The 13939-nt window shown below is 35.7% G+C and overlaps 2 protein-coding genes and 1 pseudogene across 15 annotated transcripts in view; all 3 read left to right on the forward strand.

The window, feature by feature from the left end:
- nrm (neuromusculin) overlaps positions 1–13939 on the forward strand; it is a 228656-nt gene that overhangs the window by 138051 nt on the left and 76666 nt on the right. For 2 of the 13 annotated variants that reach the window (XM_089468664.1, XM_089468652.1), the window contains exon 1: positions 37–344. The exons of 5 other annotated variants lie outside the window; for them this stretch is intronic. The gene's annotated coding sequence lies outside the window, so the exon portion shown is untranslated. Of the gene's footprint in view, positions 1–34; positions 345–632; positions 1539–2938; positions 3407–13939 lie in introns of those variants that run through there. 6 more of the 13 variants (XM_089468658.1, XM_089468659.1, XM_089468661.1 and 3 more) reach the window with 6 other exon arrangements.
- LOC149269207 (uncharacterized) lies at positions 10287–11231 on the forward strand. The gene is made up of 2 exons (XM_089468669.1): positions 10287–10589; positions 10653–11231. Exons 1-2 carry the CDS (start codon positions 10545–10547, stop codon positions 11115–11117), a joined length of 510 nt encoding a protein of 169 aa, XP_089324795.1. The 5' UTR covers positions 10287–10544; the 3' UTR covers positions 11118–11231.
- Positions 11166–12698, forward strand: LOC149269208 (neo-calmodulin pseudogene; annotated as a pseudogene). The gene has a single exon (XR_016270043.1). The product of XR_016270043.1 is annotated as a neo-calmodulin pseudogene (transcript).

Here is a 13939-nt window from a genome sequence, read left to right on the forward strand (position 1 = left end):
GCTTCGGCTCTTTGGCTTTGGCTTTAGCTGCCCGTGCAGCCATCAAGTGGATTTCAGTTTCATTTTGAACGTCGTGCGTCGAGTACGTGGACGGATTGCCCTTAGCATACGCGCGCGTTCCTCGTCTTACGAACCGAGAAACCAACTCGAATCGAATCGAATTGAATTGAATTGCAGCTGACGTTGTTGTCATTTTGGCCTGGCCAATACCAAACAGCAGCAGCAAACAACAACAATTGCCAGTAATCAGCGCGCGTGTGAAAATATATATTAAATAAAAAAAATAAATAAATCTAAAGAAAGAAAGAGTTATGCACAGAGATCCATGCGAAAGCTATGTGAAAGTAAGCTAAAGAAAATGGTCAAAGAATATAAATAAACCAACAAAATTACAAAATAAATAATATTCCAGAAATAAAAATATGATTAATAAATTAAATTGAAATAAATAATGCTGAAAATATTATAAATGAAATAAAATAAACTAATATATATCAAGTAACCAAAACAAATAATATGTAATTTGAATGTATAAAATAAATTTACAAAATTTTATATGCTTACTAATTATTATAATTAATAATTATTATTAATTACATTTTCATTTAATATGAAAAGCGAAAAAAAAACTGAAATAAAAAAAAAATATTTTAAAATATGAATTACACTTAAATATAAATAAAAATAAATTAAAAATATAAATATATATTTTTTAAAATTTATAAATAAAATATATATTTAGCAGTTATTCAAGGGCTCGACTATGTATAAAAGCTGACCTTATGTGTTTTTGTAATAACTCACAATATATTGAAAAGTTTTTAGAAAAAATTTCAACATAGAAATTTATGTCACAGCCAAAAGTAAATCAAACACAAGAAAAACAAAAAAGTAAAAATAAAATAATAAAAATGAGCAAATTTTGAAAATATTTTTTGTGCGCGAAAAGCGAAAATGAAAATAAAATGTTTATAGATATATACATATATATAATGTACAGTAGATACATATGTGTATATATGTTTTATATATATGTACAGATATATAAATCGCCGGCTAAGCAAATCGGCAAAAATTATATCATAGCCGAGACCAATTTTAAAAATAGCGCGCAACGATATTTAGTTTTTTTTTTTTTTCTGCTTTGCTTATAATTCATGCAAAAAATGTGTCATGCCTGGCAATATATATATATATATAAAGTTTCCTATATATATACATATATATCGCAAAAGTAAATTCAAGCAGCAGCATATATCGAGAAGAAGATATAGCTTGTTATACACAACTGAACTGAAAAGTTGAGCTGTACTGCATGTGTTGTCATAAACGATGAGCATATGTTGTCTCTGTAGCTGTTTATTAGCAATATTCAGCCATAAATCAAGGTACACATTCTACATGCGACTGGAAAAACACAAATCGAATCTAATGAGTGATTTAGCCTGAAGAATTATAAATACTTATGACAAATGGTGGAGGGCAAACACTTTTAATTACTTATTTAGTAACCCAACATGAGACAAAACTTGCCCAAGGTAATGTCTATTAGTTCTAGAAAACAAATGCATTAGAAATTCTTCTCATACTCACTCTCACTCTCACGCTTATGACTAAAAATGAATTTATATAAATTTTACAAAATCTATTGCAAGAGAAGAGACGGAGTTTTACATATAGAATAAAATACTTATAGTCTTTAGTATGACTTGAGAAGACTCTAACTCTACTATTCAGCCAGCTGCTTCATAAGTTCTATCTGCATATTTAATAGTTCTACTGTTTACTTTCCACGTAACATATTCAAAATATATTTTACTGCTGCTCTAGCCACCCTTAAAGGCAACAAAAGTTATATCAAATGCCACCTGTTTTCCACTCGCCACTCGTTCGATTGACGTGCCTCAGCCTGTGAGCCAAACAATTTTTTCAATTGCTGTGGCACATCCTCTAGGGCTGGAGAGTGAGAGAGAGGGAGAGAGAGAGAGGGAGGAATCGAGGTTGGGTAACATTTTGTGTGCACATTTTAATTCATGGTTCGATGACCACAGCGGAAATTCCTTTAATGAGCGCTGCTGAAGCAGAGCCAGTGACCAAATGCACGTGTCCCAACCGCTCGTAACCTGAACCCGGCTCGTTGACCAGACAGACAGACAGTTGACCAACCGGACAGTTGGACAGGCCTAAAGGGCTGACCCTCGTTTTCTGTCTCGCTCTACATTGCATTTCAATTGTTTAATTCTTTCATATCATTTGAAAGGTTTTCATTTGGATTTTTTTCTTCTTTTTTTTGGAAATGTGTTTAAAAATTGTTTTATTCCAACGGTTTTTTTTACCAAATTAAAAATTTGCCTATAAAATAAAGTTGAAAATGTAAATTGCAAATTATATGCGCGGCTGCACATGGCGAAGGCTATGGGGAGGAGGCGTGGCAGGTGTAGGCGCTGTGAGGTGCGTGTAATGTGTGCTACGTGCAAGGGAAGCCAAATGGATGGGTCTCACAGCAAGTCCAATCCAAAATTGAAGCAAAATTCACTTGTAGTTGAAGCAAATTGAGGTTGGGCTGAAATTGAGAAAATAATTGGATTGAAAAGTGAGGAAAGTCATATTCTAAAAAAAAAAAAATTTTTATATATAAAAATATAACGTAAATATGTAAATATAAAATAAATTTATCAATATAAAAATATAAAGCATATAAATTTAGATGAAATAATTAAGATAATAATTTATTTATCACTTGATACAAAATATATATGCAAAAAATTTGACATGCCAAATCACTACATGACATCAAAAAGAAGTAAATTGCATAAATAACATTTTAATATTCAATATAAAATACACAATAAAAAAAATGTACATTTAAGCCAATTAAAAAGTTGAATAATACATATTTTTTATTAATAATCGCTTTCATATAAATTTACCCAATTAGCTCAACAAAGAATATTGATTTAGATAAAAAAAATAAATAAAAAAAAAATAAAGCAACAATCTAACAAACTAAACTAAAAAATAGCTAAATAAAAAGCAAAATATTAATAAAGGCCAAACAAATAATGCACATTTGGCTAAAATAAAAATGACAAGCAGTAAAGAAGAAAATAGTATGATTACAATTATTTATAATTAATAATTAATACACATTGACGAGACAACAAACAAGAAAAAATAAATAAATACAAAAATAAATGCATAATATATTGGGAATAAACAAATATACTATATACATATATACATATCCATATGTATAGAAAACAAATAAATTGCAATAATAAATAATGTAATTTATGCCGCATTAAAATTTGCCAAAATTATAAATCATATGCAAAATGATATTTGGCAAACGCAATCAAAATGTTTTGGATTTATGCAAATGCCAAATGAGATTCATGGAAGAAACGTAAGTAAATTGCAATTAAATTGTAAATAATCCACACAGTAATACGGCTGGCACTCGACAGCCCAGTGAAGCGTATTGAATCAGCCGTCAGACAACTTGAAAAAGCCAAGCAAAATAACTGCCCAAGCACTTGGTTCATTTGTTACAATTACAAACTAACTCAAAACAAGAAAAAAAAAAAAAAAAAACAGAGAAGAGAAAACTTGACTTTGAGTTGATGTCGAGTTGATCTCTGATTGGAAATTTTCGTTGGCAACTAAATTTGTAGCATACCTTCTGGTGCAGGTGCACCCACTCATCCACTCACCCACTCGCCTGCTCACCTGTTCAGCTTTCAGGTATTTCGTTTCGTTTGTGCAATCAATCAAGCGCATGACTAAGGTCACGGAGCAGGGGTCAAGTGTATCTTCAAAGTGCTTAGACTTTAGGCCTGACTGCACAGCATTTAGTTCGCTTCGAGTACTTGCCAAGGCATACCCCTAGATTCATCCAGACTCAATTTCTTTTTAGTTTATTGTGTTATTTTAATGCCCGTCTGCTCGGCTACTTACAAAAATGTAAAGCAAACAAAAGGCAAGGTAAACACAATTTTAGCAGTTGGCTCGTCTTCACCTTTTTCGCAACTCCACGAAACGAAAACATTCCCAAAAAAAGAGAGAGAGAGAGGGAAAAAAACAATTGAACAACACAATTTCTTATGCAAAGGCTAAACAACAAACAAAACACTTTTCCCAAGCTCAGTCAGCTTCCTCCCCCCTCTCCCTTTCCCTTTCCACACCCTCCACGAGAATTAACATTTAAAACCCGCGCTCCGCACATTTTGATTTCTCTTCGCGTCTTTTTTCGTGGGTTCTTAAGCTTTGCACCATCCCATAGAAGGCTTCGTCCCGCTTTTGTTTGCCCTTTGATTGTTGGGAACATTTTCTTTATCAAAGTGGTTTTTGTCTGCCTCTGCCCCCCGTTTTTTCTGTAAATGGCAGCGGCTCAGCAAAAGTGGCATAATAATTGCCAAATTATGGTAAAAGTTCTCCTCCCTGGCTGATAGGTTAACAAATTTTGGGAGCTACGAGCAGCAGAGTTCAACGAATACTGTTAGGGGATTTAAACATCATTTATAATAATACAATTATTATTATAATTTTTTATAAGAGAATATACAAGTTTTATGATATAAACTGATTACATGTTTCATTGAATGATTTTCGATATTTTGATTATCGACTTTCATTTATTTTTTATACGAAGCGCCCTTTCCATTGAGCAACTTAATCGATTTCCAGTGCCTTTTGCACAATAAAAATATTGTTTGATCAAAGATAAATAAGCAAATAATAAAAAGCAATTAATGCGCTTGTCATAATCAACATGTGTGTATGTGTGAGTGAGAGCTTGTGTGTGTGTGTGTCTATCTGTGCTGTAACTAATTAAACAAAAACAAGAACGAAGCGTTTGGAAATTGTTGAACCCAATAAAAATATTAATAGTCCACACACTTGGCAGCCTGAGAGGGGGACAAACAGTGCAAGACAGAGATAGATAGTGATTCAAAGAGAGGGGGAGAGGCGAGAGTGGGCCAGAGGTGGGCAGCCGCATAAATATTTGCTTGGCGTATTATGGGGGTCGTTCATGTTTGCCCATTGTCCTTGTCATGTGTTTGCTTCTGCTTTGCATGTCATAAATTGCTGCATAAACAAAGGAGCAGCAGAACACAAGCCACGCCCACCGGCACCCAAAAAAACACACACACACACACACCAAACAAAAAAAATATCCAAATGATATTTCGCAGTTTTGTATGTTCTCAGACATGTGTCATAAATTCAGTTGCTCGGCTTTATAATGATGATGTTTTGGCTCTGCTCCTTTGACGAAAAGGGAAATAGTTTTTCCTTTTGCTTGCCATGCTTTACCATTTCTATTTGCCAACTGTCTGGAAGCTGTTGGAGTTGAATTGCTGTTTGCCAACTAAACAGAGCGAAATGCTTCGTGGCTGCAATGTCTGGCTACCAAATTCATTCTTAGCTACAAATTTGGAGTTTGTAAAAGTCTGGAGATATCATATAACGAATTGATATATTTTTTAATATTTAAAAAAAAGTATACTATATTTAACAAGCTGTGAACATGATGCATTTTATGAATATAAATCAATTTAAAAAAAAAAAAATAAATAAATAAATAACAATTATTTAGCATATCCAGAGCCGTTGCTAGAGTATCTTCGAGTCTTGCAGACTTCTTCTTTTCTGGCGTATCTCTGCAATCATTTTCAGCTCCTTTTTCACACTTAAAGTAAAAAAATGTAAAAATTGAGAATGTAATTGAAATTATTTTAAGCAGGATATCTTAAGTCTGATAGAATGCAATCCAAATACGGCGGGACTGTCACACCACCTGTTTGTGTGTAAAAGTGTAGGAATAACAGACGGGGGAAAAATGGGATAAGTAAGAAAAACACGCAAATTGTTAACCGCACACACGAAACATTTTTCATGGTTGGTTTATTTATTTGTTTCTGGTTTTTATTTCCCTTTTCTCACATTTCCCTTTATGTTGCGCTGATGGTGTGCGTTGATATTTGGTGATGAATTTACGACAGGCATGCATTCAAATCCTGTTCACAGGAATACATACATTCGCACACCCATATGGGGGCATTGCCTTTATTTCTAATCTAAATTTATGTGCAGCTGACCAAGCGCCCCAACGCGTTGCCATTATAATTTTTAAATACGCTTTACAAAGGGTATTGCAGACTGTGAAGACGTTGTGGCATGCAGAAACTTGGATGATAGCATACTATATGCTATAGAGATATATTTTATATAGAAATCTGCAGTATAATGAGCGTATTGCTATATAGATATATATTCTTTTCTTTTTTTTTTTTTTTTTTTTTGAATTTTATTATTATTTTAGGTTAAATTAGGAAAATATATAAAGAGAATTCGGGAGAAGTAAGAGATTTTATTGTTAAAATTTTTTCAATAATATTATATTTAAGGCCATACAAGATTGTATATACCATACAATAAAAAATTTATATATAATAGCTAATTTGCTGATTAAAATAAATCAAGCAATAATAAACATTTTCAGCTCATCAGCTAGCAGTTAGTGCATTGAATCTTCGTTGGAGCAACTCTTTCGGTTTCATAACAATTTATTTTATTTTATATGTCCTTTTTTATTCTCACACCTCTGGGGACTTATCTGAACTGCCCTGCTTCCAGCTCTCAGGCTTCCTATTTTCATATACTTTTTCTTTTCTTTGGCACTTGCGGCACGCAAAGTTGTGTTGAGCACAAGTTGGAGACTTGAGCGGACGATGTACGAATGAAATTGGCAAATTAATTAATGAAATACTTGGAAAGTGGCGTATATCTGTCTTTATAGTTGACCGTGTGTCTAATTAGTAAACGGGGCCAGTCAATTGCCCAATTGCTCAATTCCCAGTCAAGTGAAATTTAAGATCCTTGCCTCAAATCCAACTGGGAGAAATTACATTAAAATCCGAAATAATGAAATTGCCAGCGCAATAAAATCATTTTATGATTATGGCGTGTGTGTCTATATGTGTGTGTGTCTGTGTGTGTGTGTGTATGTCCTGAGCACACACATACACCCACGCACCGCCTATTTGGTCTGCTGACAAACTTGCCGATAAATGTCGCCCGGGACAAGGGAAAATGCGTGTGGCAACTTTGTGGTGGGGCGAAGAATGGAGCGAGTGGGTGGTTGGGGTGGCTGAGAGCGAACACAGTTTGGGTTGGGTGTATGCAGGGTATCTTTGGGGTATGACATTCCCTTGCTCGCTACGCGCTGTAAATTAATAATATCAACTTTGGCCGCAAATGTCAGAAAAGGGCAAGCAAATAGCTGACAGGAGTCCCCTCTCGCTTCCTCCACCTCCCCCACTCCACTGTACTTCTGTCAACTTTTTGATGCGTGTGCTCGTGTGCGTGACTTGCCGACTGTTTGGTGTTTACAGCCTGCCGAATCAAACTTCAATGTATGTGACATCTGACTTTGCGGGCAAGCCACATGAATGCCGCCCTTATATGCTATGCCACGTAAAAGGCTCTAAGTGCGTTCAACATTCAAATCAAGAAAGCACAAAAAACAACATCGACAGCAACAACAACAGCAACAGCAAAATATGATAAATATTTGTTATACATTTGATATGTTCGCCTGTTGATTGAACTAGTTCGGGCAAGCTCTGCTTCCTTGGCTGCCATTACTATAATTAACAGCATTGATCCATATGTATATCAGATGTAATCTAAATGTGATTTTAGATTTGTGATATAATATATATTTTATACAGTTTTTTCATAGTTATGTTTATGATTTATTTAGCAAGTCTACCAGTAAATTGATACGCATTCTGAATAATTCTATTCTAGACAGTAAAACTTCTGCTTATCAGCTGCAAAAACTAGTTTATTTTAATTAAATTAATATATATATTTTTTTTTCGATTACATGTTCAATTTTATTTTAGTTTTTATCATCATATATTTTGTATTGCTTTCCTTTGAATTTTTTGTTGCAAGTGAAAGACAAATAAATTGTTAACATGCTGCATTACAATTTGCGCGAAAGCTTTGCCAAATGCCAAGGGTCAGGGAACGATGAGGCACTTGTTAAGTGTTTTCTGTTGATTTTTTTCGTTTAAAACCAATTTGAAAGAATAGAACAAAAAATCTTTGTAAAAGAATAGAGTATTACAAGATATGTAAAATATTATAACAAGGTAGAAAAAGCTCAAGATGACTATATAAACAATACAATAAAAAATGAATAAATAAATAAAATAAATCAAAATATTAAAATACAAATAAAAAATAAAATAAAATTTGAAAAAAATATATTAAAAAAAAAAAAGAAAAATAATATAAAGAATAATAATAATAATTATAATTACTTTTTAATATATAATTACTTTTTTTTTTTTACAAAGAAATTTAATTTATAAATAAAATTTAGCTAACAATAATATAATTAATATATATACATCAATATATAGTAAATATATTTAAAATAAATATATGTATTATTGTCAAGCATTGATAAACAGAATATAAGAACAATAAATATGTTCGAATATTGAATTTATGTTTGCTATATATCTATATATGTATATTCAACTATATTCTCTATCTTGGATCTCTTTAGTTTATTAAAGGTTCCTTTTAATAAATTAAGCTGGAATTCAATTTAAGCCACCTTTGCGTTAGTTGAAACAGCCAGTATACATACGTATGTGTGTGTGTGTGGTTAAACATTTGCCTGCTGGACAGTGAGGCAGCATTTTTATAAAATGTATACAAAAGAGAAAGAGAGAGAAAGAGCGAGAGAGCAAGCGCTCAGAGCAAGACAAGCACAGCAATCAGCCGATTTTATCAGTGCAAAAGAAGAAAAAGAGTAAAATTATATATAAAAGAAATTGCGAGCTGAAAAAATTCAAACAACATGCAACAAAGTCGTGCGGACGAGAGTAGATTGACTGGAAGCGCCCAAAAAGCGACTCCAGTGCTGCCAATGTGCCTCACTCGCTCTCTCTCTGTCTACCTCCCTCTCTCTGTTTCGCTCACTCTGCTACTCCACAGAGATGAGGCAAAAAGTGTTGTGAGTGTAAAGTGTTGCACATCAGGCCACAATGGCGCTAAGCCAATAAATTAAATCAAACAAGCGCGATAACCATTTCACTTTTGCCATGTCTATCCACACACACACACACACACAGTGAGAGCCACCCATACAGCTGCAACATTGTTGTTCAACAACAACAACGACAACAACAATAAAGTTAAAATGGCGTAAACAGTATAAAAAACTGAAATGCATGAGCTTTTCACAGTAGCCGCCGCAGCGACAAAACAAAAACACTGCAAAAAAAAAAAAAAAAAAAAATTCTAGAAAAAAACTGAAAAAGGCGTTTTAAATGCATTTTAATAAAAGGCAGAAGCGCGAGAGCAAGTGAGATAGAGAGACTGAATGCGAGAGGGAGGGGGAAAGGGGTTGAGTGAAGTCAAGTTTGAAAAAGTGTGTGGTAAAAATTTTGTAAAAGCTTTTCTGACACTTGGCTGTGTATATGCCATAAAATATGCTGTATATTGTTGTTGTTGTTGTTGTTGTTATGACTCGCTCATCAATATATAGAAATATTTGCGCGTGTTTGTGTGCTGGCTTATGGAAATACTGTTAATTTTGGCCAACACAAGAGGACGCCATTTTGTTGTCGCTGGGAAATTGTTTAAGGCTGTTGCCATGATCGCCAATTTGGCTTTATTGCTGAAGAAGTCTATTTCAATAGTCATAGATTTATGATATGCGCCACGCCTCGTTGTAGGTGTAGATGAAATATATTTTTATATTATTAAGTTATATATATATATATATAAATGTATACGGTGTTATATTCTCTAGGCCTCTTTGACCACATAACTCTTGACTATCTTATTCGTTATGCTCTGCTCGTCAATTATCGTACAACTCATATTTATTCGCTCTCACTCTGAGCAATTGGCTTTGGTTCGTGTGACGCTCTTTTAACGAGCATCATTTCGAGAGAGATACGATTGCCGATCGCACAGTGAGACTTCGTAGTTAAACAATGTTTCGGGCCGATCGCAAACGAGCTCGGAACGTCAAGCCGACTCAATTGGTCGCTCTCTGAGTATTTTTTTTCACAGAGGGTCAAGAATATGGCTCAGCGCTCTTTACACAGACTAATCTCTACTTTATGCTATCAAAGCTGTATTTATTTACAGCAAATAAATATGTGAAGAACACAACAAGAAGAAAAAGAAGAGATTTTATACAAATTGCCATGATTAAGTTTGACATATACCAAATATTAAGATATTAACGTTGTTCAATATTGTTGTTCCCTAAATTCTCCATATGCATCTATTTAAATAGAGCAATTTGTCAAACAAAGCAAGTTTCGCTTTGTCTGTTTATTCAATTTCTCCTCCATTTCCTTCCACTTGTGTGTCAAAGTATACAATTTTTCTTCAAATTTCCGTGCGCTGTTTATTGTTGTTAGTTAAATCACTATTCAAACACAAAATATACATATTCCGATAAATATTTGTATTATTTGAGGCAAGAATCTTTCGGTTAAAACATGAAGTTGGTTCTAACCATACTTCTCATTGGACTGGCTGCATTGGTAAGCGCATTGCGATAGTCATCGTCCTTCTCCAAGTTAGTCTTATTCGTGTATCGACTGCAGATCCAATTGCCCTGTGGCCAGTGCCGAAGTCTGGCCAGCAGCTCAATCGTAGTGGATGACGCTGCCAAGACCAATGGAACTCATTCGAATGTGACCACAATTGCTGCCAAACGAAGCAATGAGACTGAAGAGGCGGAAGCCTCGTCCGCACCGCAGCCCGTGTCCAGCACCGTGATAAGACATATTGTACGCAGGAAACGCGCAGAGACAGAGCCCACGTTGCCCTTCGATTTCCCCACAACGCACATGCCATGCGACCTGGACCAGAATGGCCGGGCACAGGTAGTTGACTCGTTTCCCAACCACTGCATCTGGGTGTGGAACAACAAGTATGCGACCGAGGGCTTCTTTCGGGTGTTCAAGACCTATCAGCTGGAGGCCTTCTTCTTTGGCCAGTACTATGAGCGCTTGAAGCGCTTTGAAATCGATCCACATACCTGGGACTACACCGACACTGGCATCTAGTGGTGGCATCAATGTTAGCAAAGCAAAAAGCGATAACAAAATTAACTGTGCTCTTCTCTGGGTAATTCATGAAAAAGAAAGAATAAACGTGTTGCTTTCACTATTCAGAGTAAATGAGCTGCGATTTTCATTCGAGGAGCGTGGAGCGAGCGGAAAGGAGTATTCAAAATGTATAATGTTTATATATATCGGGAATATCGTTAATGTCGTCAGAGGAACAAAGTACAGAAATTCCCATTCGAGAAAGACAGAGAGAGAGAGAGCTGAGCGGCAGAGGACTACCCTGAATGTCAAGTGTGTGTGGGAATATCATGTTATCAAAGTTGAGAAACCTGAAGAGGATGAAAGTGTAGCATATGTATGGAAGGAGAGGACTGCCATCTATGTATAATGTTTATGGAAATATCGCTACTGTTATAAAAAAGAAACGAGAGAGGGCTACCCTGAATGTCGAATATGTGTGGGAATATCGTCAATGTCATCAAAAGTGCAGCAAATGTATGGGAATACCGCTGATATTACTAAAAAGATCTGAGAATTACCATAAATGTATGGGAATATCGCTGATGTTATCGAAAAACAAAAGTGGAATACCAGCAATGGGTAATATTTATGGAAATATCGCTGTTTCTATAAAAACAAGAGAGGTCTCCCAGCAATATAGAACACTTATCACGAATTTCAGCAAAGAAACCCAAAACCCGAAATTCCTTCGAGTCCAAGTTCAAGCAAGACAAAGTAGGCGCTGGGATCTGGAGAATCGGTCTATATATGTGTGCACATGACTTATGACAGTTTTAAAGTTTCATTCAAGTAGTACACACACAGATTTTCCAGTTCTTTGATTTTTCAGATTTTGTATTTAATTTTTTATGCGAAATTCGCAAAGTATTTATTGGACATGCCTGAGCTTTCGGACGCAGATTGGGATGTATTGAAGGATGCGTACTCTTTGCTGGACCGTGATGGAGAGGGTTTGGTTCAGACGCGCGAATTGGCGCTGTTCTTCTATTCTCTAGGCCTTGAGCCGCCGATAGAAAGTGAACTCACAGATTTGATAAATCAAGTGGATATGAGTGGCAACGGCTTCATTGAGTTTGAAGAATTTGCCGAGGCGATGATCTTACGACTGACGTACCCGCAGGATGAGGACGATATACGCGAGGCCTTTCGCATCTATGACAAGGAGAACACCGGCTACATTCGCGCCGATCAGGTGGGCAACGTCATGAGTCAGTTGTCCTGGAAGCCAACGGAGGACGAGCTCGAAAATTACATACGCTTGGGCGACGAGGATAGGGATGGCCTGCTCAGCTATGAGGAATTCACGAAAATGATGACTCCCCACTAAGAACGAATCGACAAGTCGACTGCCGCCCAGCCCAGATCTGTATGCAGAACACAGAGTACAGAGTACAGAATTTTCTCGAGTGTAAACTACATAGAGTAGCTGAGCTATATGCTCTGTGTGTATGTAGCATTCAAATGACTTCAAGAATCGATCAAATTATTCGTATGGAAATTAACGTGTCACCTATAAAGAACACTGATTAAAATATAGATCGTTATTATTTAGCGAAATGTTCTTTGACTTTTGACTTGGAAGACATCAAACCAAGCATTAAATGCAAATTGAATATGCCATAATTAATGCCTTTTATGCCTGGTTTGTTTTTCAAAATCTATATTTTTTGTCTCACTCTAATTGAATATTCATGAATGGAGACAGCAATTCGAGTGACTCGAATTTGGAACTTTGCCTAAGCTTTTAATACAGCCAAGTTCCTCTTGAAGCTGGAAGTGTGCATTGGCATACCATTAAATTAGCCCCAGCTGAAAAGGCTTTCGCATCATAATTGTCTAATAAAGCGCTTAAGAGTGCTCAAATTGAGTTCTAGCTTAGTCTGTTTGCTGTTTTCTATAGCCCACATTAGGTAGTTGCCAAAAAAAAAAAAAAGAAAAGCCGCTGAGGTCACGCTAAAAGCGTTCAAATTTGGTAGCCAGAAGAGGAAAGAGAGAGAGGAAAGGAGAAAAAAGAAAGACAATATATAAACAAAAAGTTACCTCCCTTTGGACGTTATAAAATACGAAACTACTTAGCGGCGTTGATGAATTGTGACATTTTTATGGGTTTGTCTTTGCGTCGAGGCAAACGGCAGTCAGCGAAAGCCAAAGGCAAATGGCACAAGCTTTTGGCTTAGCCACGGCCATAAACAATATGGTCAGCCAGTTGGAGATTCTAGAGCCTGGCCAGCATGCATCTACCATTCGCTTAAAATATTGTGCAAATTATGGAAGTGCCAGCAGCATCGAGCAAAAAAATTCACAAAAAAATACAAAAAAAAAAACTTAAATATATGTATATGTGTGTGTGCTTGTGTGTGTATTTGTGTATAAATACTTTTAATGCGCGATTCACGTGTCGCCAACGCGTTCGACGCTTGGCTTAGCCATAAACATAACTCAGGCATATTTATAGTTATGCCCGCGCATGATTTATATTCCGCCCGGTTCCTCTTTAATTATAGTGAATGCTAAGAGTTTGCCATTTTGGCATTTGTAAAACGCAAAGTTTTTAGGCATGAAAGTCATATTTCCATGGCACTTCATAACACTTAATTGGCCATTTCTCAGCCCGTTGGCCGTTAATGATGATAGGCTACAGGTGAAAGCGGACTGAGCTGAACTAGCTCCAAGTGACACTCGGTGACACAATGGAGGCCCTAATGGCATAGCATAGCATAGCTAGCCAGCTGGCTGCCAACGGAAAATATTTCAATTGCCGAGTCTTTATCGCCAGTTTATCGCACTTAGACCCAATC

Source organism: Drosophila arizonae, chromosome 4 (genome assembly GCF_054131065.1).
Source record: "Drosophila arizonae isolate 15081-1271.41 chromosome 4, UAZ_ARI_1.0, whole genome shotgun sequence".
Lineage (NCBI taxonomy): Eukaryota > Metazoa > Arthropoda > Insecta > Diptera > Drosophilidae > Drosophila > Drosophila arizonae.